Genomic DNA, 26,976 nt, shown 5'->3' with positions numbered 1-26,976 from the left:
ACATTTTTGCATCACAACAGAAATGTTTGAAGGCATTTGTAATTGTAAGGAAAGGTGGTTTTACTTTACTACTCAAGAAAGGTTATGATATTTATAGATTTAAGGAAAGAAACAAGATATTTTGTATGATAGTTTGTGTCGTCAGCTGTTCTTAAGGCTTCATCTGAGTTGTTTTTCCTCGCCAGCTCCCAACACAGGTGAGATAAATGGGGCTATTGTTACACCAGTTGTCATAATGTTGCCATTAGCTTGCTTACAAACTGGCGTACTGTCATGGAAAGACAGTAACCCCATAAACTGTGCATTAAAGCTCTTTCATTGACCAGTCTTTAGTTGATTTCCTCTTCCTGCAGCCCTCTTTTGTCAGTCTATTGGAATTGATTCATACTGGTCATCCTTAAAGGCGGTGTTTTCTCTGACTCTGTGATGAGAGCTTTGGTTTCATGGGGTGGGGGGGTTAGTGTGCTCAGTCTTAACCCTTTAGTGCCCTGTGATGGATGGTTCCCAAGAGCAGGTTCCTTAAGCAGGTACTTATGGCTGTAATTGGATTCGATTTCACCTGTGGCAGCAGGCGGGAAATGTCAGTTTCTTAGTGGTTCTGTAAGTGAGGAAGAGCAGGAGAGGAGATTATTCACAACTGTCCTCGGTCGGCACGGCACTGCGGGATCCATTTCAGTAAAGAGGTTGATTGTGATTGATTGCAGTAGCTCTCAGATTCATTTTTGTGGATGAGTGTGGATGAGGGCGCTTGACTCGCGATGGGAAATCAAACACTGATCATTTGTTTTTGAGTGAATTAGTTAATCAATTTCTTGGAATCAATACAGTTTCTTATTAGCCGTTAAATGACCTATCTTTTCCATTACCGTCGACAATGAGCATCCTTGCTAGACCCTCATCACCTGGACCCTAATGACAAGTCATGGCTTGTTAAGTGAGAACACACGTTAATTAGGAATACATGTGTACTGTCAACACCTCAATGTATTATTTTAATGGCCCTATTTGATTCAGAATCTACCATGAGGTATGAAACATTCTCACCTGGAGTCATGTTTCTGGTCCAGTTTTTGCTCTGCTTTTGGTCTCCACCAACTACTGAGGGAACATCCATCTTTTTAGCTGCTAAATGCTTCACTGCGTTCACCAGCTATTTGTTCATTGTCAGGCAGGTGGTGTGCAGTGTGTTCCTAGAGCTTCTTCTTTAAAGACAGGTGCCTGCTGTGGTCAAAAACAACACTACAAGAGCAGTGAGAGTCAACTAGAATATAAATGCTTTAAAACAATGAGCTGAAACTCGCTTATCAGCTACATAAATCTGAAGGGACGTGCAGATTTCAGACGAATATTCTTTCCTCATCCACATGAATGTGTAATAAATAATTAGCTAGTGGAAGAAGTTGTTCTTAAGCTTTTTTGCACTCTCAGTTGACATTATTGTAGCATGTTTGCTAGCTTTAGCCAAAACTCAGCCGTTGGTTGAGCGTAAAATATAAAAAATAGGCACCGTTGGGTACCAGTATCAAAATCAAAATATTGGTTCAACCGTGAACGGTACTCAACCCTAACAAAGGCTGACTGGAAGTCCGTTCATTGCTTGTGATATGAATTCTTGTTGTGTCTGAGTGCAAAACCCGAGACTCAACCTACTAAGTTAGTCTGGGGTTGTGTTGGAAGTGAACTCTAGGGCTCACTTAGGCAAACCAATTGCAAAATCTTGGAGTCAGGGGATCACCAAAGTCAGTAAGACAATGAATGTCTCCAAATTTTCACGGCAATCCATCCAGTAATTGTTGAGAAATGTCAGTCTGGACTTCATGGGTGGATGGAACGACCACTCATCTGCTATACATTGCCATCCCCACATCATTAGCATCTAGCTGCTCATGAGTCAGCTTGAGTCTACTGATCCAGGTATTTGTTCCCAGCTACAGCAGGGAAGCCATTTAATAGTGTGTGTTTTTCTCAACCACACACTAATGGAGTTAAAATGCTCATAGCATTAAAGGAAGATATCTTGGTTCGCCTCTGCTAAATTAGCCTTTTGGATCCTCCTCACAGGTCCTCCATCTTATAGCCCTGAGGTATTTTTTCAAGCCAGAAAAAGGGCAGGCATCCTCTGCAGTGTGTCCGTGAGAATAAGTGTGTGTGTGTGTGTGTGTGTTTCGGCATCTCTGCGTGCATCTGAGCACATGCCAGTGTGTGTTTGGGCATGTGAGCAGCATAAATAACTCGGAGCCCTCTTCTCTGAGTGATCTTTGCGCTCTCAAGGTAATGATGGGGAACCTGTCCTCCAGGAGAAAGAGCATCCTTCGGAAGACGCACAATTTTCTGGCAAAAGGGGAGAATCATTTTCCCTCGGTCTTCAGTTAGCTTTGAAAAGGGTGTTGTTAAGATAGAGGATGGAAGAGAGAGGGAGAGAGGAGGTGAGGAGAGAGTCAGAAAATAAAGATCTGTACATCTTTCAGCTGCAGGAAGTACAGACCAAGACTCAGTAAGCACCTCGTTTCACATTCATCCATTAAAGGAAATTTGGGGAAATTTGTTTTTGGCTCAACATGAAGCTGAAGCCTGCAACCAGTTAGCTTAGCTTAGCATAAAGCTGGCTAGCTCTGGCTCTGAACCATTAAATCTCATCAATAATTACATTTAATCATTGATTTGTTAAATCTGCTTTTGTTGCATTTGGATAGAGCAGGGGTACCTGGCTCGCTCTTTCACCAATCTGTATGCTAAGCTAAGCTAAAACACGTAACTGTGAAATGCAGAATATGATGCCTGTAGTTGGTTCATGCTCGCTGCCAAATCATACGAACCAGTCGGAGAGAAACTGTTTTCCTTTTCCACCATAATGTCATGGCGGCGTGCCAACTTGCCCCCCCTCCCCACGCACCGCCACAACAACAGCACAAACACCAGCCGTATGTGGGCTCTGACCCGGGCAGGTGACCGCTGCGCTGCAAATTGATTGGCCGCGGCCCGTCGCCAGGCAGTGACTCTTCATCACTGAGTGTTTTGGGCATTGAGATAATGGCCCCCATTAATCTACAGCCTCACTCAGGGCTGCCCCACCGCTGCCGCCACACACACACACACACACACAGTGACTGACTCTCGCATAACGACACACACATGCAGTTACACACATTACACAGGACACACACAGAGGTCTCTATAGATCTGTGTGAATGGCCTCTAATTTATTAGTCTCCATCTTTGCTTCTTTGTCGTCCTTCCCTTTCTCTTCCCTTCCTCCCCTTCCTGTATGTCCGTTTCCTCCTCAGCCTTTTTCCCTTTCCTCATGTTTAGTCCCGCCTGTTTCCCACTGCTTCTGAAATGACCTTTCCTTTCATTCCCCCTTCCATTTCTCTTTTCTCCCTTTTCCCTTTTCTGCCTTATGTTTGGATTTCCTTGCTTTTTTAGCCTACTTACCCGTCTTCCATTCCTCTGTTCTCTTTATGTTTGTCTCCTCTCCTTTATTTCCTTTACTGTCCACATTCTAAGTTCCTTTCCTATTCCTTCCCTTTATCTCCTCTTTTCATGTCCTTTGCTTTGTTCAGTTTTATTTCCTCATCTTTGTCGTCATTTTCTTCCTCTAGACCCCCTTCAAGTTCCTTTCCTTTCCTTTCCTTTCCTTTCCTTTCCTTTCAGGCGTACTTACCTTTCTCCCATTCCTTGATTTCTTTACCTCCTTCTTTATATTTGTGTCCTTTCCTTTGTTTCCTTTGCTGTCTATGTTGTCATTTCCTTTCCTATTCCTTTCTCTTCTTTCCTTTTATCTCCTCTTTTCCTGTCCTTTGCTTTGTTTCCTTTTATTCCTGCATTATTTCTTTCCCTCCTTCCTTTTGTTTAATGTCCCTTTCCTTTCACCTTGCATCCTTTTTTTATTCTCTGTCCCTCACTGCCTTATCCCCCGCTTTCCTTTTGTTTCCTCGCCATTGCTTCCTTTCTTTTTCATCTCCTTTCCTGCCTTGTTTGTGTTGTTTCCTTTACTTCCTTTTCTTTCTTTGCTTTCCCCTTCTTTTGTTGCCTTCCCCTCCCTCCCTCCCTCACCCTTCCCTTTCCCTTTTTCCTCCATGTACATGTCACCAGCTGCATCTCCTCCTCCTCAACAAATACGCCAGCTTCTGTCTCCACAGTGACCTTTTCGCTCGGGTTAACAGAGGTCAAAGTTTGCCCTACATCTCCTCGTACATTACCCACTCCGGGCCAAATATCCTCAAGTGACTCCATGTGTGTCTGTGTGTGTTTGCCTTTGTGCGAATGTTTGTGCAGTTGCAGAGAAAGTAGGAAAACGACCTCTTCCTTGCCTTTTCAGTCTCCATCTTCTCTTTATCACTCACTTACCGAGCCTCCCTCTCTCTATCACACACACACTTACAGAGAAGCATTTTTTTTCTTTTCGTTAGGTCTTGGATTATTAATGGAATAATTAGGTTTGGGATGTATTTTAATGAACAAATCAATCACTGAATTAAATATGGGATCGGAACCGGAGTGTACGCGGGGCTACGGGAGTCTTTTAATTTGGCTCTCCTCTGCTCTCCCTTTCTCCCGCGCTCTGTCTTCCTCTCGCCGTCTCTCTCCTCGGGCTCAGTGTAATGAAAGTAGAATAGATTCAGCCAGCCGCTGTCCTGCCGGTGAAATGATTGGCTCTGGCACTGAACCCCTGGGCTGGAAGTGGGTCCTGATTTTCTTTCTTTCTTTCAGGAGGGGGGACGAAGGTGGGGATGGCAGTTGGACGGGGGTGGCCTCGTATCTAGGCCACGCTGGCGGGAGTAGAGCGATTCGTATAAACACACCTGCCGGCGATCTCGTGGACTGACATTAGCACAACATGCCCTGCGGCGGAAAGTCCTCCAGTTGGAGTTGCAGCTCCGCAGTCACGGCGGCTCCGGACGGCGTTTTTACAGATTGACAGTGCTAATGATGGCGCTGAACATTGACCTTAAATAATTTCTCCGATGCGAGCTTGATGATGTATATGTCGTGGTTAAACATTCATAAATGCGTGTGGGGAAAACTAAGCACATACACAGCGGAGCGCCTGATCTGACCAGATCAGCAGACATCTTCCCCTTCGCTGCTTACTCAGGGAAAGGGAAAATAAATTCTGGGGACTTTTTAAATTTGGATCCTGATCTTTGGCCCTGCATGTGTGAAGGCAGGGATGTCTAGCATTCACATCGGAGTGTGTGCGTTTGGATTTGCATCCCGCGGTGGCTCCCCGGGGATGCCACCCAATGGCCGGAGATCCAATCTGGTCAGGCTTAGCGTGGAGCCCCCTGTGTCACTCGCTTCCGCCGCCAACGCCACCCTGTGCTGAGCAAACACATCTCACCCGTGCTCATTAGCCGAGCCTCGAGTCTTCCTCCCTCCCCTCCCTCCCCTCAGCACACGATATATCCTTCACCTGTCCCTCCCTCACCAGAGGATGGATTGCAGGCTTTGAATGAAATCACCCCCCCGTCCTCCTCCTGTGCTTTTGTGTCTATCATGTCATTGCGTCTCAGTGAGAGGGACGTCTCAGCGGACTCTAGCATGCAACATGCTTATTACGGCCTGGATGTGTCAATTCACCGTAGACATTTCCACTATCGCCGCATTGCTCAGATTTCCAGAGACCTCTTTAGACCTAATATTCGCTGGTTAAAACCTCCAAAAATGTCTTCTTTTTAAAATCAGGATGTCAACTAATGGGGTCCTAAAACTATCTTGACTAGAGAGCTGACACCATTTTGTTCCTTACTGGCTGAAACCTGATATTTCTCATAAACCATCATTTCCTGCAATTTCATTTTTTTTTTAATGCATTTAATCAGAAATGTAGGAAATGTAGAATATTCCAGGTGTCACAATACAAGATATCAGTGCCTGCTGCCGCCCCGTAGATATAAATAAAAGGTGTTACAGCAGCAGCAATTAACTACTAGAGATGAAAACAGTCTGCTCTGCACCGAAAGCCAATTACGACTCTGAACTGAAGAGTAACACGACTGCTGTTGACAGCGTCCGTTTCGATTCCTGTTAACAGCTGATGGGCAAATGTGATGCAGCCTGGTGGGCGAGACATGTTTTTCACCTGTTAGTATTTATCATCGACGAGCTGAACATGTGTAGGAAACCACAACGAGTCAGATGTGTGTCAGGGAACTTTGTAGGAAGTTTGGTGAGATAAGAAACCTCAAATATAAAAAGTTTTCATGCAGTTTTGGTGAGCTAGGTGAGAGTTTGGATCCTGTTGAAGGTTGATTGCAACTGTATCCAATACTTGATTTTTTATTTTTTTTTTATTTTGTTCATTATATTTAGAATTTTTGTGACTTAAATCGGGTTTAAGTTGATTTCTGGGCTGCCATCTCGAAGCGTCAGTATTTGACAAGCTGGGAATTAGTCTCTAATCCAGCACAGCAGACTCCATCCCACGATGAAGACGTTTACACACATTCTGGGCTCCCGAACAAACTACAACACTTGAATTGATGAGGCCTGGGTCACAGAGGGGATTTAGATGAAGATCATCACAAAATTTTGGATATTGTATACTTCACTTGTTCTCATGAACTGGCTGAAAAACACTTTTAAATGGCAAGCATCAATAATACATGGTGAATGATGGATGTGTTCACTGCATGCGAATACAATCAACTTCTTTTATTCCAGTCTGTATTTTCTGCTAAAACACATTACGCTAAGTTATGGTGGATTTAATACTGTCAGCAAGCTATATGGTGGTGATCCATGTTCAGCACTTCTTTTCCCAGGGGCTTCATTAATAATGCAGTACCACAATTCTTTGCATTCTCGGAGCTTGTTGGGAAGCACATCATGCCGTGATTACCAAACAGCACAACCCCATAATACTATCAGACGTCATAAAAAAAACAAAACAAAACAAAACCAACTAATGTGCACCCTGAGCAGTTTTCCCCCCTCGTCCTCCGACGCTTTCGCAAATTCTTCCACACGCACGGACCGATCCCCAGGAGTGCACTCACGTCCCTGCTGATGCAACAAAATGAGGAAACGGAGGGAGACTGAAGGGAGGAAGAGGTGATGAGGAGGAGCGGGCAGCGGAGGGATAAGCCCCCCGGGTCTTTCTAATTATCTGTGAGGATCAGCAGTGCTCAAGGATGCATAAGGGGAGGGATTTGACTGCCAGATCCACTGGGTAGGAAGGCCTGATTGGATCGGTCACCTCTCTCCGCACACACCCATTACTCATGACGCCCGAAGCCGAGGCTCATTAGACACAGACGTATGCGCGACTGCGGATAGACGGCGGTGGAGGTGGCGGGAAAATTTGCGGCGATTCTCCATCAACCTCTCATCTGAAATCTGCTCACTGCGTCAAACTTTCTTCTACTATCAAGTCCTACAAATGTCGTTTTGATAAAACAAGCAACGAATAATTCCACCAGGATCCGATACAAATCAATTTTCTGCAGTCGGAGGTTTCATTTTCGTGATAATAGCCTTCCTATTTATAAGCAAACAGGATGGAGCGAGGGAGAGAAGTAAAAACCGTTTTGTTACTTGTTTGTGTACCCGAGCATATGCAATCATGTCTTTAAATAAATTATCACTCGTGTACGTGGTGGTTTCTATTTCTGCAAGATGCAAATCGAACTGAAAAAAACAAAGAAAAATCATATTCTCACGATATTATTCTATAAAAAAAGTCAAAATTATAAGATAGAAAGTCAAACTAATGAGATAACAATGTTTCCTTTTAACTGGCAGAAATGGGCTTCCATAGTTTCCGCATGTGTTTGTTCATGCCAACAGCACAAATTGCCCCTTTTTCCATGTCAGAAAGTGGGCAGGTTGAATCAAGAAAACAAGCTTCTCGCCGCGATAATTATCCGCTGTGATTAAAAATTACAACTTCTCCGTGACACGGCGAGTCGCAGGCAAATTACATGCATTATTGTGAGGGGTTGAGTGTGCAGCCCGGCGCTCATGCGATCCAGGGAAGGATCAGATGTTCTCACTCCGTTTCCCTCCCTTCTGATTTCCCTCTTCTTCCGCTCTCTCTGGCTTCACCTGTCGAACTCAGCGGCCGCTGAGCTGTCTATGAAACCCGTCATTACGGCCCGCGTGGCTGCTCATAGAACATCTCAAACACTTGTTAATTGAGGCTTGGAAGGCGAAGACATTCAGCTGCACATGCCACCGTTTGTTGCAGCTAATTATTGATTCGAGAATTGCGACTTAGTATCACCGTCTCCATCCAGAATCCTGGGGTTCATTTATCTTGCTGATCAGAAAGTTGCAGCTCTCCCCCTTTTTTTTTTTTTTTTTTAACTTCCACTGCAGCCTCCACAAAATATTATTGACATTTGCACATGTAAATTTGCCAGCGGCGGTCTTTTATTGCCTGCGCGGTGACATTTTGGAAGGATCTCTCCGTCCCACTGGGGAGTTGAGATCATGGTGACAGAGCTCAGATCATTTTTTTTACATTTGGTTCCCTTCTCCTGAGATGGATATAATTTTTTTTTTAAAAAAGCGGAAGCAGGAAGACATCAAGCTCCGATAACATCCGACATTGTTCTTAGAATCCACTCCCACCGAGGGGAATTTCACCCTCTCTTGCTTCCTCGTGCTTTATCTCCTCTTTAAATCCCTCACTCTCACAGGTGCACAGGGATCCGCACACATCAACACACTCAGATTGATAGATAGATGCGTTTTTTTTTTTTTTTTTCCTGCGCTGTGGTTCCACAACGGCTGAATGCAGGGTAAATGGGCCTGCACGCCGACTGCTGCGCCGCCTCCGAGCTGCCGTTAACTTCGCCGCATTATGTCACGTCCACCTGGATCGTTCGTTAACCATCCAAAACCAATCCCATGATGCAGTTTGGAGCTTACTGGTTATAGCTCTGCCTCGTAAAAGTGCCTTTTTTTTTTCTTTTTTTTTTCGAAAAAGAATCCAACTCGACTCTCGCAGTGATTTGTCAGAACGAAATTAGGATTTGTCACACGCTCATGTGAATATACACATGATTAAAGAGAGGCGCATCTGGCTATTGACTGGCTCCTTCTATTTTTCTCTTTCACAAACACACACACACTCTCTCTCTCTCTCTCACACACACACACACACACACACACACACACACACACACACACACAGGAGACTGCCAGCTCTGTGGGAATGCCTCCCATTCTATCTCCAGCGCGGCACACAGCGCATGACAGACGACCACCTGCGCCACCTGAGCGGAGCCATTGTGCGCGCTCCTTATCGCGCTGGTCCCAGTTCTCTGCATGCGGACAGTCCCATATTGCTCACATTGTTGCTGCTCCCTCACCCATCCGGGGGGGCGGTGGGTTGGAGGGAGTTGCACCACATGTGGCGCTCTTATCGCTCCCTCTGGAAACAGACACCTCACCTTCTGGTTCCTGGGAGAAACTGAGCACCTCAGCTTTCTTTTTTTTTTTTTTTTCCTCCACCTCCCAGGCGTTTTTCTTCACACGAATTCCCAAATAATGTCGCGCAAACCGTTTGTACCCAAGAGTTTTGTCATTAGAGGGCTTGTTGTGTGCTCTATTTCTTAGTACGCGACTAACCGAGCCATCACAAGCCGCAACTTGCACATTTCGTGAACCCAATGAAAAACAGACTCAATTGGTGTCACTCAAAGATAGAAAACCTTGAACTGAACCGCTGCAGCTGAAATTTCTAGGTTTATTTTTTCAATGTGATGCAATAATTCACACCATGTGTTAAAAATACAACCAAAATGTAGTATTTGGTGAACCTAAATTATGTAATGGTGCATCGAAATGAGGCGCAGCCAGTGTGAAAGCCTTGTCTGGGGCCCTGTATCTGGTCATCCTGAATAAGTTGTGTAAATGTTGGCTGTTCTCCGTTACGTCCATCCTCCTCTGGCTCCTCTTAAATTCCAGCCGCTCCCCTTTATACCCAGCATCTTTTATTCCACAACATCATTCTCTCCCGCTGAGGTGTGCTGCTCCCTGCAGCTCCGCTCTTTCTTTTTCACGCCTGGTTTCATCCTCTTGTTTTCCTCCATTACTGAGAACTCAGATCTTTAGTCTTCTTTTCTTCCTGCCAGAGAGGAGGTGCTAATGGGTCGCGGACCAGCCATGACCCAGTCTGTTGCGCGCTTCAGAAAACTTTTAGCCTCTATAAACAATTCAGCACTCTGCTGCGGAGATGAAGAAAAAAGAAAAAAAAAAGACCTTTGGAGCTGTTTAAAAATCAGATTTTTATCCTGCCTGCTAAACCAGCGTCGGGTCAGAAGAGGATAAGCTGTAAAGAATAATTATTCACAATCCTCTCACAAGTGATTTGACTCAACACTTAAAAAGGAGAAAAAGAACAAATCAAAGCCTTATTTTCTGCATTTCACTGTCTCGTTCACATTTTTAGACATTCTTAAGTGCAAAGAGATGCTGATATACTTCTTTCTTACATTAAAAGAGGACATGATCAGTATTTCTGGTGAAGATACCTTAAATCTGGCATTACTACACTGCAAATAGTCTTCTTGCCAAGATGGAGGTTTTCCAGACATTTTCCATGATGTTATCATTTCGGAACACATTTATGTGATATACTGCTGTCCTCACCTTCATAGAAATGCATCAACATATAACAGAAGCTATCGAAGCTACCCTAAGTGAGCTAGCGGGCCAGCAAACACTGGATCTCTAGTTCACACGTGACAGCGTATGTTAAAGTCTGTCGTTGGTCTCTTACGGACTGTTCTCATGATGTTACCACATCTTCATGTGTAATGTTTGCCGAATGAAAAAGTAGGCCAAAGTAGTTAAGAATGTGTTGAGACAGTGCTTCACACCGTTGATAAGGTCTCTCCTCATGCAAGAAGTCTCAAAATTAAGCGTTTCTTTCATGGAGTCTGGGGAACTTCTCACGGGAGAACAAAGACGTACTGTTTATTAGTCGCTTTTTATTGTTTTTCTTAATTCTGACACATTAACCATCAATGAAATGCTGTCTTCTTTTCTAAACTTAGTGTAAATGGTCAGTGTGTTCAAAGCAGACACAAAAGCAGCATTGGCCTCGACATTCGGACCCTTTTTACAAGGAAAGAAACAACTCAGTGTGTTGCATTTAATGCCGAATTCACACAAAGCCTTGGATGACTTCGAATTTGCCATGGCCTTTTTGCAAAGTTGGTTAAGTTTCTCCTCACGCAGCAGCTCCTAAAATAATGTGATTTGTAAAGGGAGTCTGGGGACATTGTGGTTACTTACAGCGTGTTCACCAAACAACTGCTGCACTCTGTCACCGTGTGCTCTAACTTTTCAGCATCAGCCTACAGGACATCCCCCTTTTTTCATCCCGTACAATCACAGTCAAGTAGTGGTTGTTAAAATATTTGGCTGCGTGCAGGATAATCAGCTGAAAATCCTGGAACTCCTACTGCACATTCACTTTCTACTCAGAGAATAGCTAATGAGTGACAGCACTGCTGACTTGTCCTTAAGCACAGTGTGACTCTTGCAAAGGTCTTGGCTGAGCAGCTCTTGAAAACTTTCATAAAGTACAATGTTTTTGGCTTGAAAATTATTCTAAAAGTACTATAGCAGCACTTCATCCTCCGAGGGCTGAAAACATGAGCCGGTGTCATTTGGGATGTGCAACAGTGCTGGTGGGTGCTTAACCTCAGTGCTCCAGTGTAGCATGTGATTCACGAAGCTGTGTGACAAGCTGCTGGGAAAATGTTTCACAGGACCTTTCGTGTAAAGTTCAAGTACTTGTTTTCTGGAAATGGAGGCCTCGCCTGAACCGGACAAATGTATTCAACGCTTGTGCTGTTTTTGACAGTGACAGTTCATCTGGCTCTGACCTCATGTCAACATTAGCATTAAAATTTTGTTCCAGGATGAGAAAAGCTAACCCCGGCACCGGAATGAAATGACACAGGTTATGAACATTATGGCAAAAATTTAAATATAAAGGACTAATTCAAACATGTGTCAGCAAATTTCACCGATGGTGGCAAATTAAAATGAACATGTGTCAGTGTTGGTAAAGGAAAGAGAAAGTACAGACACAAAAGGGAAGTAAAGAACAACATAAGGAACTTAAAAAGAGCCAGTGGAGGAAGTAAAACCAAAGCAAAAAGGGAGTAAAGAAGAAGTTAAAGCAAGAAATACAGACACAAATGGGAAGTAAAGAACGAAATAATTAACAAAAAATGAAGTTGGCGGGAAGTTCAAAGGAAATAAGTGGGTGAAAAGGAAGCAAGCTAGAAATTTAAAGAAGCAAGTACAGAAATGTAAAGAGATAATAAGTAGGAAACAAGGAAGGAAAGAATGAGAAAATGAAGCAAAGTGAAATAAAAGGAAGTATGGCAGGAAGTAAGGCAGCGATAAGAAATTGAAGAAAGTAAAAATGGATAGGAAGAAGTGGGTATAAAATGAAAGAATGAATTACAGAAGGAAAACTTAAGTAAGTTAAAAGCAAGAAACAGGAAGTCCAGAAAGAAGGTAAAAGAAAGTAGGAAAGTATGAACTAAGTATAAAGGAAGTACAAAGGAATTCAAGAAGGAAGTATTTTCGAAAAGGGAAGTGAAATGGAAGTTAAAAGGATGGGAAAAGAACTAAGCAAAATATAAAAAATGTAAGCTAATAAATTAGGAAGTAAAGAGAATATAAAGAACTTGGCATTAACTGCATCCACAGAGGCCTCAGACTGTATTCACTTCTTAAGGTCTCTCACATAAACTGTGTGGATTGTCGGCGTCTGCAAACATGCCGCCTTTCTTAAAGAAGTTGGATATTAGCTCATAGCTTTGGTTTAATCAGTGAGTTATCTTAACTTTGTGCATAATACACCCCTTCACATGAATTTGTAGCGTTTGAGTAAGAAGTTCTCCAGTGTTTCAAACTCAAAGAGATCCAGACGAGACACATTTCCTCCTCCGTTTTTGTACATCATCACCTACATCATCTTTCCTCTAAAGGTCAGCCGCAGACTTATACTTTGAACTTTGAGTGCAGCAGCGCCGCGGAAAGCTCTAAATGTAGCTCTTCCTCCGAGGCAGATGGCTTTGCTTTCTCCGCAGGAAAAATAGTAATGGCTGAGAGAGTGCACAAAGTGGTTTTGCCTTTCGGCCAGACAGGCAGGCCGGTACTTTCCACGTTCACCGTTCATTCAAGCTGTTGTTGCTGCGACTTGGAGACAGCTTATGAGTTCAGTCTGGATTCTGCAGAAATTTCCTCAAACGTGGATTCCTTCATCCAATCAGGGAAATGTAATTATGAAGGACTTATTCAATTACGTTGCCGTTTCCAAAGTGGTTATTTTTGGTGCTTCAGTGTATTTCTTTAAGGGCAGCCCATTTAAATTGGCACCTTTCAGGCCTTAGTATTGTTATTTGGCTCCTTGGTAATGAGGAAAATAGGGGGGATGTGAAAACGAAGTAAAGCGGAAAGTACAGATGCAAATGGGAAGTAAAACAGTACAGAGGTAGCAAAATGTAAGTCAAAGGGAAGTTAAATGGAAACAAGTAGGTGAAAAGGAGGTAAGTTAGAAAATTAAAGATGGTAAAAGTCGAAGTAATGAGGAAAAACGGGGGGGTGAAAAGGAATTAAAGCAGGAAATACTGATAAATACAGAAAGGATGTGTGGAAGGGAGTAAGGCAGAAAATTTAAAGTGAAAAAGAAGTTAAAAGGATGTCAGCTGGAAAATGAAAGGAGGAAGTAAAGAAAGAGGTAAGGAAGCAACTTCAATTAGTTTGGATTTTGCAGAATTTCTTCAAACAAAGATTGCTCCAGGTATGATTTATTACATTATTAACCCTGCAACCAATCAGGGCAGCTCTTCACCTCTACCTGTTAGTGGTGCACAGGTAGCTCAGCATGGAGGAGAGTTTGTGCTCCGTCGGTTACTTCTAACAGAGCAGTAAACGTTGTTTACCAAACATGGCAGGTTTAATTACTTCCCCTCGCAAGTTCCTGTATGATCCGCAGCGTAATAAGGTTATGCAATCACAAATTATCCAATTCTACTTCCATTTTTAAGGACCTCGGGACTCTCTGGGGATCGCAGCACTTAGGCAGTGTTAAAGCAGCACAATCAGCGGGGCCCTCTCGACCTGAAACCGCGGCTGCCCCCACATCCTCCGCTGGGACGCTGCTGTTTACCGCCCGGAGTGGCTGAAAATTAATTGGCTCCTTGAGCTGCCGTACATTCCCCCTGTCAGCGCGATGGCCTCCCCTCATTGCCCTGTCACTTTAAGTCGAAGTGTATTAATGGACTGTGTGGGCCATTGATTCCTAATTCCTCTCGACGTCGACATCGGGGATAAATATTGCGTGGCGCGGCCGTCTTCGGGCTTATTGTAATCAGCATTGTTATTGATCGCCTGCCCGAACCCTGCAGAAGTAATCTATTTTAAATACACTTTCAGGAGCAGGGGGGGAGTTTTTGGTCTTGTCCCAGCACATTGTCTTTGAGAGGAAAGAGGCACAGGAGCTACTTTCGCCAAAAAAAAAAAAAAGAGGAAGACAGGATGAGGAAGTAGGGAGGCTTCCGATCTTGACATGCCACGAGACTGACAGATAGAAATATTGCAAGAGTCGCCATGTATGCTCAGCGAGATATGTCCATAGGTGGTCTCTGGGTGGTCTTCGCTGTCAGCATGTGTGTGTAAGTGTGTGTCTGCCTGCGTCTGTCTCCGCGAGGCCGGGCGGATGATGGATGAGGGCTCAGCCAGCAGCGAGCCAGACGTCGGCGTTATCGATTTATCCTCCCATTTGTCTGGGAGGAGACGGAGCGGGGCGACTCGCCACGAGGAGCGTTTTCAACACAATGTGCCTCTCGATACGTGGCCGCGCACATTCAGACGAATATATATACAGTATTTACACCCTAAGTATTTCAAATGGCCGATGATTCTCTCGCACCAGCAGAGGCGCAGGGCCTTGGTTTGGAATCTCGTACTGTCTGCCGAGCACAATGGCTGCCGCTCCTGCACACCGAGGTGTTTTTATCGATCCGCCTGCAAAGTGGCATCCACTTGTTTAACATCCAGTCTAATACTCTTCAATCGGCGCGGCCTTGTGCGTCTGCTCCTCTGCCTTTTTTGTTCGGGAGACGAAGTGTTTGCGATGTGTATTCATCTAGAAGAAGGTGATGTGTTTGTGAGCCGCGAACAGGTTTTTTTATCCAACTGTCAAAGAGTCCATGCTCCATCCAGCCCATTGAGCAGCAAATTAAGGCCTTCTCTCTGCTCAAGGCTTTGTATTTTTTTTTTCTTTTGCTCATTGGGTGTTCATAATCAACGTTAACAATTGGAAGGACACCCATTGTTCTTCCTTGTCAAGCCATCTTTGAAAATGGCCCCAATTACGGCGGACACAGAGGTGACATGTCTGTGACGCAATCTCGGTGACGACTTAACAACATTACACTCGAGTCGGACGCGTTAAGTAGATATTGACGTTGTCAACGCAGCCAGAACCTGTTCGATCAAATAGTTGGAGCAGCTGCTGAATAACGCTCTCGTTTTAGCAACTTGTATGAGTCAAATATGTGTTAAATCAACTACCATGCAGGAATTAAAGGATAACTCCACCAATTTTACACATTACAGTGTGTTTACAGGTCCGGGAAAGGACAACTGCATGTTTGAAAAAGCAGTTTTGTTTTGTTTGGGTTTTTTTATCTCCAGTGATGTCACTCAGTGGCATTGTGGGTAATGTGGGTGATACAGCAGAACTGGAGATTTGATCTTTTTTATTCCATGCATTCTTCTTTTTCAAAAACAGGCGCCTACATAAGTTATAGACCGATTTTTACAGGTGCAGTATGTTGAGTTGAACCGGTTCCATGTTGGTGGAAAAGTCCCTTCAGGAACTTTTCAGTTCTGTACCAACAGAACTGTGATTCCAGAAGCTGTTCTGACTTTCTGACGTGTCAGCAACGCTATAAAAGCGACTTTGTATTTCCTGTCTCCTCGAGTCACATACAGATGAGTTACGGTAACGATGGAGGATTGAATCCAAATGTCTGAGTGGGTGTGCGCTTAATGGTGATGACAGTTATGACAATAATTTTATGTTAGTGCTGACATTTACCGCATCGACGATCTCAGACTGCTCCGATCACGGAATCCGAAATGATGAACGGCTTGCGAGAGGTTTCATCTCTCACCTCTTTCTCTTCTGTCTGTCTCGCTCAGGGCATGATGTACCTGGAGGAGAGGAGGCTGGTCCACCGGGACCTGGCGGCCCGGAACGTGCTGGTGAAGTCGCCCAATCACATCAAAATCACCGACTTCGGCCTGGCACGGCTGCTGGACGCTGACGAGAAGGAGTACAACGCAGACGGGGGCAAGGTTGGTGTAAGTGGAGGCGTGAGCGTGTTTTCGTGTGTGTGTGTGTGTTTGTGTGTGTGTGTGCGTGTGCCAACCGGCTGAGAGCAGTTAAACACAGAAAGGCAGCTTACGTAACGCCAGCTGACATAAGTAGTAAGTAGTGCAACCAAAAGGTGAGAAAACAAAAGGTCAGTGCTGCTGAAGTGGGACGAATCTGTTGGTCTCCAAGTGTGTCCATCTATGTACCTGTATGTTATAATGTAGTAAGTAAGGCTTGATTATTATGGGTTGATTATTATGTCTTTCATTCATCTGTTTAGGTTTAACACCCTAAAAAGTCTGGCTTTGTCAGGTCAACAGTAGTTAAAGAGAGAGGAACCCAAAGGTTTAGTATTAGTATTTATAATCAGCTTATTTCTGCATTTCACGCTGCATTTTCAGCAGGAAAATGTATTTTTCTAGTTTTAATCTTGCTAGCATAACGTTAGTTTTCCAGCTAAAAGCTGAGCCTGAGGTATCCTGTCACCTGAGGAGATTATTTGACCTCCCATTGCTAAGTCGTATCTAAGGTTCGGACTATTTGCTGGAGTAGTGAACAAAGTTTCCATAGCCGAAGTGATTTGATTGCAGTTATTAATCAAACCCTCGCAAAGCAAAGAGAGTTAGTGTAAAGTTTTGATCACGAAACACGTGTAAATATATTTTAATGGTGTTAGTTTGTTTTTCTTTGGCAATGAACACCCCAACGTCAAGTAACTCCCGATGGTCCTGATTTCTTATTTTTCAGTAACTGAATAAAAGAGCCGTTCTCAGAGGAAAGTAAGGTCCTTCAAACCCTGTTTGAAGCTAGAAAGGTGGCAGGGTCCGCCACATATCAACAAAGTGAGATGGTATGAAATCGTTTTGTTTTGTAAGGTCAGTTTGTTTAAGCGTGAAAATCAATCAATTAATTTTTTTTCTCTTCCTTCCCAAAAACTCCATAGTGCACCTTTAAAGTGAAGAAGACAGTGAAGTTCAGAGCTGCAACTAGTTATTATCTTTATGTTGATTAACAAGACGACCTCCTCGTCCACAACCCAAAGATAAAAACAAATAAACCAGAAACTATTCACCCTGAAGAATTTAATACTGCCACTGATCGATTCATCATTGCAGCTCCGGTTCGGAGACAACTTTCCATCACATCTCACTTTCTGTGTGATCACTCATCTGACGTGTCATTACAGCCAATCAGACGAGCGCGCCTCCCGCCATTAACTTGTATTTGCAGTTATTTTGTCAGCGACTCCGTGAACATGCAGGAGTGATTTACTCTTCCTCCCGCAGGTAACGGGGTTCGTATTTATAACTTCGGATCACATGGCTGTTGTCTCCTCGCTCAGCGGGCGTGGCGGCAGAAAGACATGTGCATATGTAAACGAGAGCGACTAAATCGTAAGAGTGGAGGTGATGATGGAGAGCGTTAAAGGGCAGAACGGAGGGCAGATGTTGGCTCAGTTCACCGACCAAAAGAGAGGAAAGAGAAGAAGATTCAGCCTGAAATTACTAAGAACACATACAGGGGGAAAAACTGTAACATTACAGTAATTCACTGTTGGTAATTTTTAGTATTCTCTGTGATTTTTTGAAAAGTTTGGCTGTTTTTGCTGCCAGGCATTTTACCATTTTTTTGTTTTGTTTTGTTTTTCTGTTTTCTGCCTGAAAAACACACTTTCACATGTAAATTATGTTTTCAGATGTGGCCAGAAACAGAAAAAAAGGATTGCTCCCTGCTTGTGTTGAAACACTGCTGAGAGGCAAAGAAAAAACAAAAAAAACAACCCATGAAGGAATATGTTTTGTGTGTCCAATATCTGAGCTTCTGGTCAGGAAGAGTTTCAGTAAAAACACAATTTAGAGACACTTCATCCAAAACAAATTATGCCGCCACAGTTCCAATCAGTTTGTTTTGTTCAGGGACCAGGACTACATTAATCAGGAGCCCCTTCTCTTTCCCTCGCTTTGAGACTTACTATGCAAACTGTCCTGATCAACTCCCTTTATTAAATTGGCTGCCTCATTGCTGCATCTATTCAAGCTGTAGGCCGGGGGGGAAGCCGCTGCGTCTTGAGTTTGAGCTGTTGTCTGCGCGCAAATAGCAAATAAGAAGAAGAAGAAAAAAAAGCACTTTCATAAAAAGCGAACCAGGTGTGTTAGACGTGATTGGCTCCGTGTCGGAACTCATTGATGCCTTGATAAATGGGAGAGCCGTTGTCAGCAGATCTACTCGCATGCCATAAAAACAGACGCCCCTGCGAGAGATAAATCAACAGACGTGGAGGCGCTCTGCGTTTTTTTTTTTCCTTTTAACAAACCTGAAGTTTTTCATTTCCCCTTCTTCCTGTTCATTTCCCCCTGAGAGCAAGCACATGTTTCAGAACGGAGAGGCTGTATTCTAAATGACCGCAGCGCCTATGTACATGTGAGTGAGTGTGTGTGTGTGTGTGTGTGTGTGTGTGTGTGTGTGTTCACATGGCCAGATAATTGCCTTGTTCAGTGGGCTCTACCTCTAGATTCGTCCTCTGCAGTCAATATGGAAATCATATGGCGGTTAGGATGCGTTGACGTGTGCCACTGTCCTTGTCAGGAATGTCAGAGGGCCTGTTGTTATTACTGTTCCACACACCGCCTGCTCTCGACCCACCAGCCACGGAGATAACGTGAAAATAAACACCCGATGCGATCTCATTTAGCGTCTTTAAAAAAAAAAAAAAAAGCGCGCTCGCCGTCGATGATCCCCAGGTTAGACTGAAGCTAATCAATCACAGTACTTGAGTAATATTGAGCAAAGCAAAACTACGCTTGAGAGCGCCGTCGATTCCCCGATATCTCCCCAACGGCTGATTGAAAGGGAGAGCGGCTGTCGAGCAAAAATGATCCGAGCTGAAATGTAAACAAATACAATGTCTCGTCAAAAAAAATAAAATCTAAATCTTCTGTGTCTTTTTTTTCTCCCCGCAGATGCCGATTAAATGGATGGCCCTCGAATGCATCCACTACAGGAAGTTCACCCACCAGAGTGACGTGTGGAGTTATGGTGGGTGACAAATGGGCTGTTGTTTGACGTCATTACACCTTTGTGCTTCTACCTGTGGGAGGAATCCAATGACCTGAAATCCTGCTTCCTCGATTTGCATTTTCTCCCCCTTATCTGTCTGCTCATCTTGTTCTCTGTCTCTTGTTCTCACCCTCCCATCTCTCTCTGTCTGTTTCCTCACTTGTCCTCCCCCTCCCCCTCTTCCACTGCCCTGCCTTCCTACCTACCTCCACGCATAAATCCTCCAGGTGTGACCATCTGGGAGCTGATGACGTTCGGAGGCAAGCCGTATGACGGCATCCCGACACGGGAGATCCCGGACATCCTGGAGAAAGGAGAACGTCTGCCGCAGCCGCCCATTTGCACCATAGATGTCTACATGGTCATGGTCAAATGTGAGGAGACACGCACAAACACACTTATACCAACAACAATATCTAGAACATGATGTATGAGATGCAGGCAGCTGTGTAAGTGGGCCCCTGGCATATTTCCTAGATGTATTTCTACACTTTGGAAGAAAATAAATGCCCCAAGGGTTCAGAAAGTGCAGTTGATGGCTATAGTGCAAGAGCAACACAGATCACAGATTTGGTTATAATAAGTTTATAAGTTACATGGGTTGACAAAGTTACTCCTCGCCCCACCTCCTCCGTCTTTGTCGCTGTTATAGGCTTTCTACATCCACCCGACTTTCTCCTAAGGTGGCACTCCTGACACATCGAATCTTGTCGGCCACATAATCTTATTTCTTTATTTTCAAGTGTTTGTACACCGCTCCGTCCCAGCTTGAGCTTGTCAGAGATGAGTTGCAGTTTAATAAAAGGGTTCACATTTTTAATATTCATCCGGTAAGGTGTTACCTGAGCTCTGGGGCTTCTATCCAAGGCTGCAGGAGAAGTTGATATGTAAAGATGAAAAACAAGCGAAACAGGGAAAAAAAGAGTGAAACCGATGAGATGCCGCTTCATGGTCCACAACATGCAGCCCCCCCACCCACCCACCCAGTCCTCACCAGGGACTCTGCCCATATCCTGGTTCATGTCATCTTCCATCTGGACCACCGCAACGCATCCAGAATACCCACCCTCTCTTCATCCTCCCCAAATTCTCCCATGTCTGTCCCATCTTGCACTCCTTCCCCCTGGCTGGATTCAGAACCCTGCTGCTGGTGCCGTTGAGGGATCCACCCTCCCATATTTCCAGGAAACCTTCCAGACGTACATGCCAAGCCATGTTATATGATCTGCCAGCAATCGACTGCTTGGCCATCCTTTTACTCGCGCCAGTCTGGTCGCTGCTCAACCCGAACTGAACTATAGTGGAGGGACTTCCTCTAGTTGTGGTTTACAATCTCATGAAGGATTACCTCACATCAACTTCTTCCCACTGATTTATTTTTCCCGTCGCTGCAGTTCTTAGTTCTTTTTTTTTCTCTTTTTTAATTATCTAGTCCTTTTTGTTGCACAAATATTGTCTCTGCACCATGATTATTCTTATTGTTATTGGCTGCTTGTAGCTCTGTAAATATAAACTTTGCGAGACGCTGTGGGTGAGTGCTGAAAATGCCAAATGTGTTGAAAGAGAACGATGTGATCCAGCTTGGAGCGTGATATCAAAACATATTCCCCTGACAAAACTGTTAATCCAGTGGAAATGTCATAATATCTAATTGTTTTATTCCAAATGAAAAACTACTGCCAATGGCTTCTGACAGCACAGCAGCAAACCGTGGAAGCCCTGCAGCCATTTAGCCTAATAACAATGCCAACTGATTTCTGTCTTTTCCCCCAGAGGAGGTGGAGCAGAATACATTTTATGTGCTACATTAAAAGTGTCTGGACAATAATATTATAAATGCTGAGGTCAAAGGGATTCCCTTTACTCAACAAGCAGCAGAAGTTCTCAGGGGTTTGCACGTTTTCCTGATTTATTATCAGTCTTTGTGGCTGATCGGTGATACATCAGCCACAACGTTAAAACCACTGACGGGTGAAGTGAGTAACTTTGATCATCTTGTTTCAATGCAATGTTCTGATGGGAAACTTTGGGTCAAGGCAGTCATGTGAATACAACTTGACACCTACCAGGTACCCAAAGGACCCACCTCAGACTCCCAAAGGATCTGCTGCAGGATAACCCCAGAGGACCTGCAACACTGAGCTCAAGACTTCAACCTGGCCTCTAACTTCTCCAATCTTGCAGTTGTGGGATGTTCTGGTACAAGTTTGATCCATGGAGGCCCAACAGTGTATCAGACTTGGCTCTGATCCATCAAGCCTGGGACACAAAACCTGTGGGGTTGTTCTCTGGGTTCTGGCGCCAAGACAAGAGCTGCAGTTGCTTTGATTCATGTGGGTTAGAAGGTGGATCCGCCTTGTATCAGACTTGTTCTGGCTCATCTAACGGATGCCTGATCAGATTAGGAGCTAGGAAATCTGGAGGCCAGGTAGATGCCTTAAGCTCTGTACTGTGTACAGACCATTCTAGAGCAGTATTTCCAGTGTGGCAGGTCACTTTGTCCTGCTGTGGATGCCTTTGCCATCAGGGAGGGTGCATGTCAAGTGGTTTCCACATGAATGCCAGGACCCAAGGTTTCCCAGCAGGACATTGCATTGTTACAAACTCATTACATCATATTCACTTCACCCATTTGTCCTCCTTGTTCTTTCATTTTCCATTTCCTCTCCTTTTAATAGTTTGGTTGATCATATGCAACTTTTACCTCAGCCCTCAGTTTTCCATCAGTTTCATCCACTGTGATGCTGAGCAGTTAATCCTCCCTACAATTTTAAACTTGTCCTACTATTACTCACTTTTACTCACAGTGCAGTGCTGCAACCCTGACAGAGCCACACGCACCACAAGCACACAAAAACCAATTGGCGTCGGGTGAGCTTCACAGTGGTGATTAGCAATAGCCAAAAAGAGGTCAAGTACCGAGTCAGAACTAGCAGTGGGGTCAGATCGACCCATCAAAAGCCAGAAGGAAGCTCAGCAATCGGCCGCATTAATTCTAATTACATGTTGACTGAGAGCCGTTGTTTGTGATTTGGCTCGCCGTCACACTGCGTGCCCCGCCGCCTCAGCGTCACCCCAATAAAGATGAAATAGAGTTTGATTGCCGGGAGTAATTGCACCTCATTTAGGTAATGTGCCTGCATGGGGGCGCTAGAAGCGGAAATTAGATGAACTGAGTGATGACGGGTGGGCGAAGTGACGACAGAGAGGGGTCAGCGTTTATTTAAGGGGAGCTAGCTTTGTATCGACTGTGGTGTTGATAATTGGAAAACAATCAGGAGCTTTTTACGAAGGGGAAACAGATTCAGATTTGATAAGAAGTGAATGAATGTAATGAGGTTAAGCAATTATTTTTGCAACTGTGTTAAGTGCTAAATTTGAAATAAAGTGAAATTAAGCAATTATATTCGGCTGGCAGTACCTCCCCCCAGGACTGCCAGAGGCACCCGGACCCTGCGGTGGCCGTCACTGCTGTAGAATATGTAATAGGGATGCAGACACTGAAATCAGCAGCTCAGTCTGCTTCCTGTCTAATCTGAGCTGAGGCACCACCCAACCTAACTTCGCCTGCAGGGGGTTTGCTGTGTTTACTGCAACCGTGGCCTCGGGAAGAGAAAAGTAGGCTGGAGATCAGAATAAAAAACTCATTTTCTCAACCATAATAACTACTGCTGAGTTGCCCTTGAGCAAGGCACTTAGCTCTTAAAATATACTGAAGTAAACTGTGCCTGCTCAGTCTGTGCTCTCTTGGTAAATGAAGGTTAAAGTTATAGAGTTTCAAATCGTCGTCATTATGTTTAAAGTGTGCTGAGTAACAATGCAACAGAAGTTCAGCGGTAGTCCTTCAAAGAAAATGCTGATAAACTGACAATTAGTTAATAATAGACACTTTCTGCCTTGGACAAATCTGTGATACAGGTGCACTTCCAGTTTTATTTTTATCTGTCTAACCTCTTCGTCTCCTGTTCCATCTTTCTCTTCCCCAGGCTGGATGATTGACGCGGACAGCAGGCCTAAGTTCAAAGAGCTGGCTGCTGAGTTCTGCAGAATGGCCCGTGACCCCCAGCGGTACCTGGTCATCCAGGTGCGTTAGCCTAAAGAGACTCACTGTCAGAGATCCTGATAAATAAAGGCTTTTCTGCGCAAGCCTCCACTTTCTGGACAAATAAAAATAAGATGTTTTGAGGAAACTCTGTGGCTGTAACTAACGAAATGAAGGAAACTAATCCAGTAGAATTAAATTGTGATGTCACTCGTGTGCTGCTTAGGGAGACGACCGCATGAAGCTTCCCAGCCCCAACGACAGCAAGTTCTTCCAGAGCCTTCTGGACGAAGAGGACCTGGATGACTTGATGGATGCTGAGGAGTACCTGGTGCCTCGGGGGTACAACGTGGCTCCTCCGTCGTACACGACCAGGCCTCGCGTCGACTCCAACAGAGTAAGGATACTGCTTCTTATAACACCACTCCAGGCTCCCAAGCTAGACCGCTAGCTGCACTGCAAACTGAGCTAACCGGCTAACGGCAGCCACAGTTCGCAGCAGTTAGCAGTAACTTTAGTGATTTGCTGGCCTCTTTATGTTTGGAGTATGAATTCAAGAGGTGGGCAGTCTTTACATTAAAAACATTACCTCACTGAACGAGTCGTGTCGACAGATTTTCATTGCCGATGGTGGTTGTTTAACAATTAGTGCAACAACTCCCATGATTCCTCACTAATTGCATCCTTTTGTTTTGACCCCAAGTGGCAGAAATTACATATCGCAGTTTGAACCTTGTGCATTTACAAATTTTGCAAGCCGTAGATGGCGTGAGACAGTTGATACACGTTTAAAACAGCATTAAACATTACACTCGTTTTGTGTAAAAGCATAAAACCCTCATCTATGAATACAGTTTTTTAAGATAATCACGCATCATCAACTCCTCATAAAAACACTCTCAGGTCTTCTGATTTGACCTGCATTATCGAATTTATTTTTTTTTCTCTTCCCTCTGGTCAAACTCTGCACAACTCACTGCCTTCTATAAGCGCTCAAGGTGGCAAAGGACTTCCAATACACTGCTGATTTTCCTCCGCTAATGGCTCACCTCCATCATTTCCATCCCAGCGTGCATGGCTTAAACCTGGGCTCTTTATGCGCCTGCTCCCCAGGCCCCAGGTTTCATTACTCAGAGCTCCATAAGCAAATAACAGACGCTCTCTTAAAATGCCGGGGCCGTTTACTAATAGACAATGAGTGCTGGCTCTGCTGTTTGCTCTGCAGCATGCACCACGTGCCGCTGGCCCACAGCTCTGAGTCTTATACACCTTTACCCTCGTGACCTACACATTGCTTCCCTGATGAGCACTCACGTACCCAAAAACACACACACACACACGTTAATCCATCCTTCAGGGTCGTGCTTGTTCAAGGTCAACAACCCCCATCATGAATTGAAAGTCTTTTGATTATGCAGGCAGACGGGGAAAGGAATTCATTGTTGAAATCCATCAGCTGGCCGACTTTGCCACAGAAAGTTAGTTATTCAGGTTGCGCCACCGCAGACGCAGTCCGATGCAGACGGTTATCTAATCTGTGCTGATTTTGCTCTCACGCTCACACTTGAAAAGAGGAGCGGATAATGACTGGCTTTGAAGAAGGGATGAACAGAGAAGTTTGGAAGAGGGGGGAGGAGGTTGATTGCGATGGAGGGAAGACGATGGGAGTAGGTGGAGAGATACAACCCCAGGACGTTTCCTTTTTTTTTTTCTTTCTTTTTTTTCTGTTGTGTTTTGTAGCTCCGCTTCCTGTAATTGCTGCTGTATCACTAGCAGTTGGCAAGAGCGCAGAGGAGTGGGCCCAGGTTAAATAGCCTACGGCAAGCTAACACAGCTCCACAAGAAGCCCTTTGCTCACATGTCATGTTTTGTATTTTCTTGTGGGGTTTTTTGTTCTTTTTGTGAGGATCAGGTGTTAGAATCGTAGCTTTGCCTGGCTGCCCCTTCATCGTCCCTGAAGGCTGATGACTACATCAGCACAACTTTGTTGGAGAAATTCTACCTTCAACAGGCACGGGTTAAAAGTCTCACTTCCTTTGCCGCAGGTGGCTTACAGCTGGCTTAAACTCAGACGCAAACTTTATTATTTCTGGCATCGGCACCATGTGTGTCTGTTGTGGTTCAAATGAACTACTGGCATCTATACTTTTGTTTGTTAGATAAAGTCTTTCATCACCGAATAGCTGCAAGGTGTCAAACAAAACATGCATTAAAGAGTGATTCAGACCAAAGCGAATCTATCCTGCCTCGGCTATATTTCATAAGTAAGTAAGCGTATAGTTTCCTGATAATAAATAAATAATAAAGGATGTTTTTGCATTGATAAAGCAAGATAGACAAGCTTAGTAAAAGTTTAAAAACAGCGGCATGATAAGTATGTTAAATTCAAACCTTAACCCCAACCCTGTTAAAGTATATATATATTTTAATAAAGAAACAAAAACATCCTTAGTTAACCCTCAACAACATCATAGGCACATTGAACTCAAACCCCAACAATCACCCTAATAAAGTGACAAAATCAAGCGTATTAAAAGTGTAATAATAACTCAATAATTGTGGATGTAGTATTGTTATAAACACACAGCATATTTTCTTGTGTATGTATCCAGAATCAGTTCGGCTATCGAGACGGTGGCCCAAACCCTTCAGAGAGCTCAATGGCGGGCGCCCAAGCCGGCGTGAACCAGGAGGCCACAGGCGGACCCATACCGGCCCTGGAGGACCAGCGCTGTAACGGGACCCTGCATAAGAAGAGCCTGAGCCAGGCTGGGACGGAGGACAGTGGGGGCCAGAGGTACAGCGCAGACCCCACCATCTTCCTTGGAGAGAGGGCGTCCAGAGGGGACACTGATGAGGACGGATACATGACGCCCATGAAGGACAAGAGCTCCTCAGGTATGGAAGGGAGGCACCCACAGCATGGTGGCGATAATACAGTGTCCACTAGCAAAAACTGTGCATGCTCAGAAATCACATGATTTTCTCATACTGTCCATTGCTGCATCAGCTGTCTGAAAGCTCAGTTCTGGGTCCTTTAAAAGTAACTTTCCCTGGTTATATGTATTTCTCAACAGAGAAACAGAGTGGGGTGGAAATAACCACACCACAATCCTCTGTGCTGTTCAACAAAGGCCCGATTTAAATGTAAAACAAGTAAATCTTGCGTTTACCACAAATTACAGCCCTGCTCGCTGTTTCTCTATCCCGTCATCTCTTCGCTCATTCACAGAGTAAATACCGTCTTTTGTAGTATATCCCGCTCGTCATTTTGCCCGTTTCATTTCATTTTGAAACCATTGATTAAAATTCCTGCCGAGTTTCCATCAACGGTGTATGTCAGCTACTACAGAGTCATGTTTTGCCTTTGATCATAATTCAGTCCATCAGCCCCGCTCTTGCACTAGCGTCTTTGATTTCTGAGCAGCTCGAAATATAACAAAGCCTGCAGCAAAATGCATCTGATGCAATGTCAAGGAACGGAAGAGTGGGCAAAATCAATAGGTTTCGCACCCCA

At 44.4% G+C, this 26,976-nt stretch overlaps 1 protein-coding gene across 5 annotated transcripts in view; it reads left to right on the top strand.

Annotated features, from left to right (window-relative positions):
- Positions 1 to 26,976, top strand: part of LOC119015032 (receptor tyrosine-protein kinase erbB-4-like) — a 276,642-nt gene that overhangs the window by 229,677 nt on the left and 19,989 nt on the right. For 4 of the 5 annotated variants that reach the window (XM_037090594.1, XM_037090591.1, XM_037090590.1 and 1 more), the window contains 6 exons: positions 16,186 to 16,347; positions 19,321 to 19,396; positions 19,645 to 19,791; positions 23,404 to 23,501; positions 23,686 to 23,856; positions 26,072 to 26,357. In XM_037090594.1, coding sequence (XP_036946489.1) covers positions 16,186 to 16,347; positions 19,321 to 19,396; positions 19,645 to 19,791; positions 23,404 to 23,501; positions 23,686 to 23,856; positions 26,072 to 26,357 — 940 coding nt within the window. The remainder of the gene's footprint in view (positions 1 to 16,185; positions 16,348 to 19,320; positions 19,397 to 19,644; positions 19,792 to 23,403; positions 23,502 to 23,685; positions 23,857 to 26,071; positions 26,358 to 26,976) is intronic. The other variant, XM_037090592.1, reaches the window with a different exon arrangement.

The sequence above is a fragment of the Acanthopagrus latus genome, chromosome 24 (genome assembly GCF_904848185.1).
Source record: "Acanthopagrus latus isolate v.2019 chromosome 24, fAcaLat1.1, whole genome shotgun sequence".
NCBI classification, from domain to species: Eukaryota; Metazoa; Chordata; class Actinopteri; order Spariformes; family Sparidae; genus Acanthopagrus; species Acanthopagrus latus.
The sequence above is the reverse complement of the archived record's forward strand: the minus strand, read 5'-3'. Positions and strand labels throughout refer to the sequence as shown.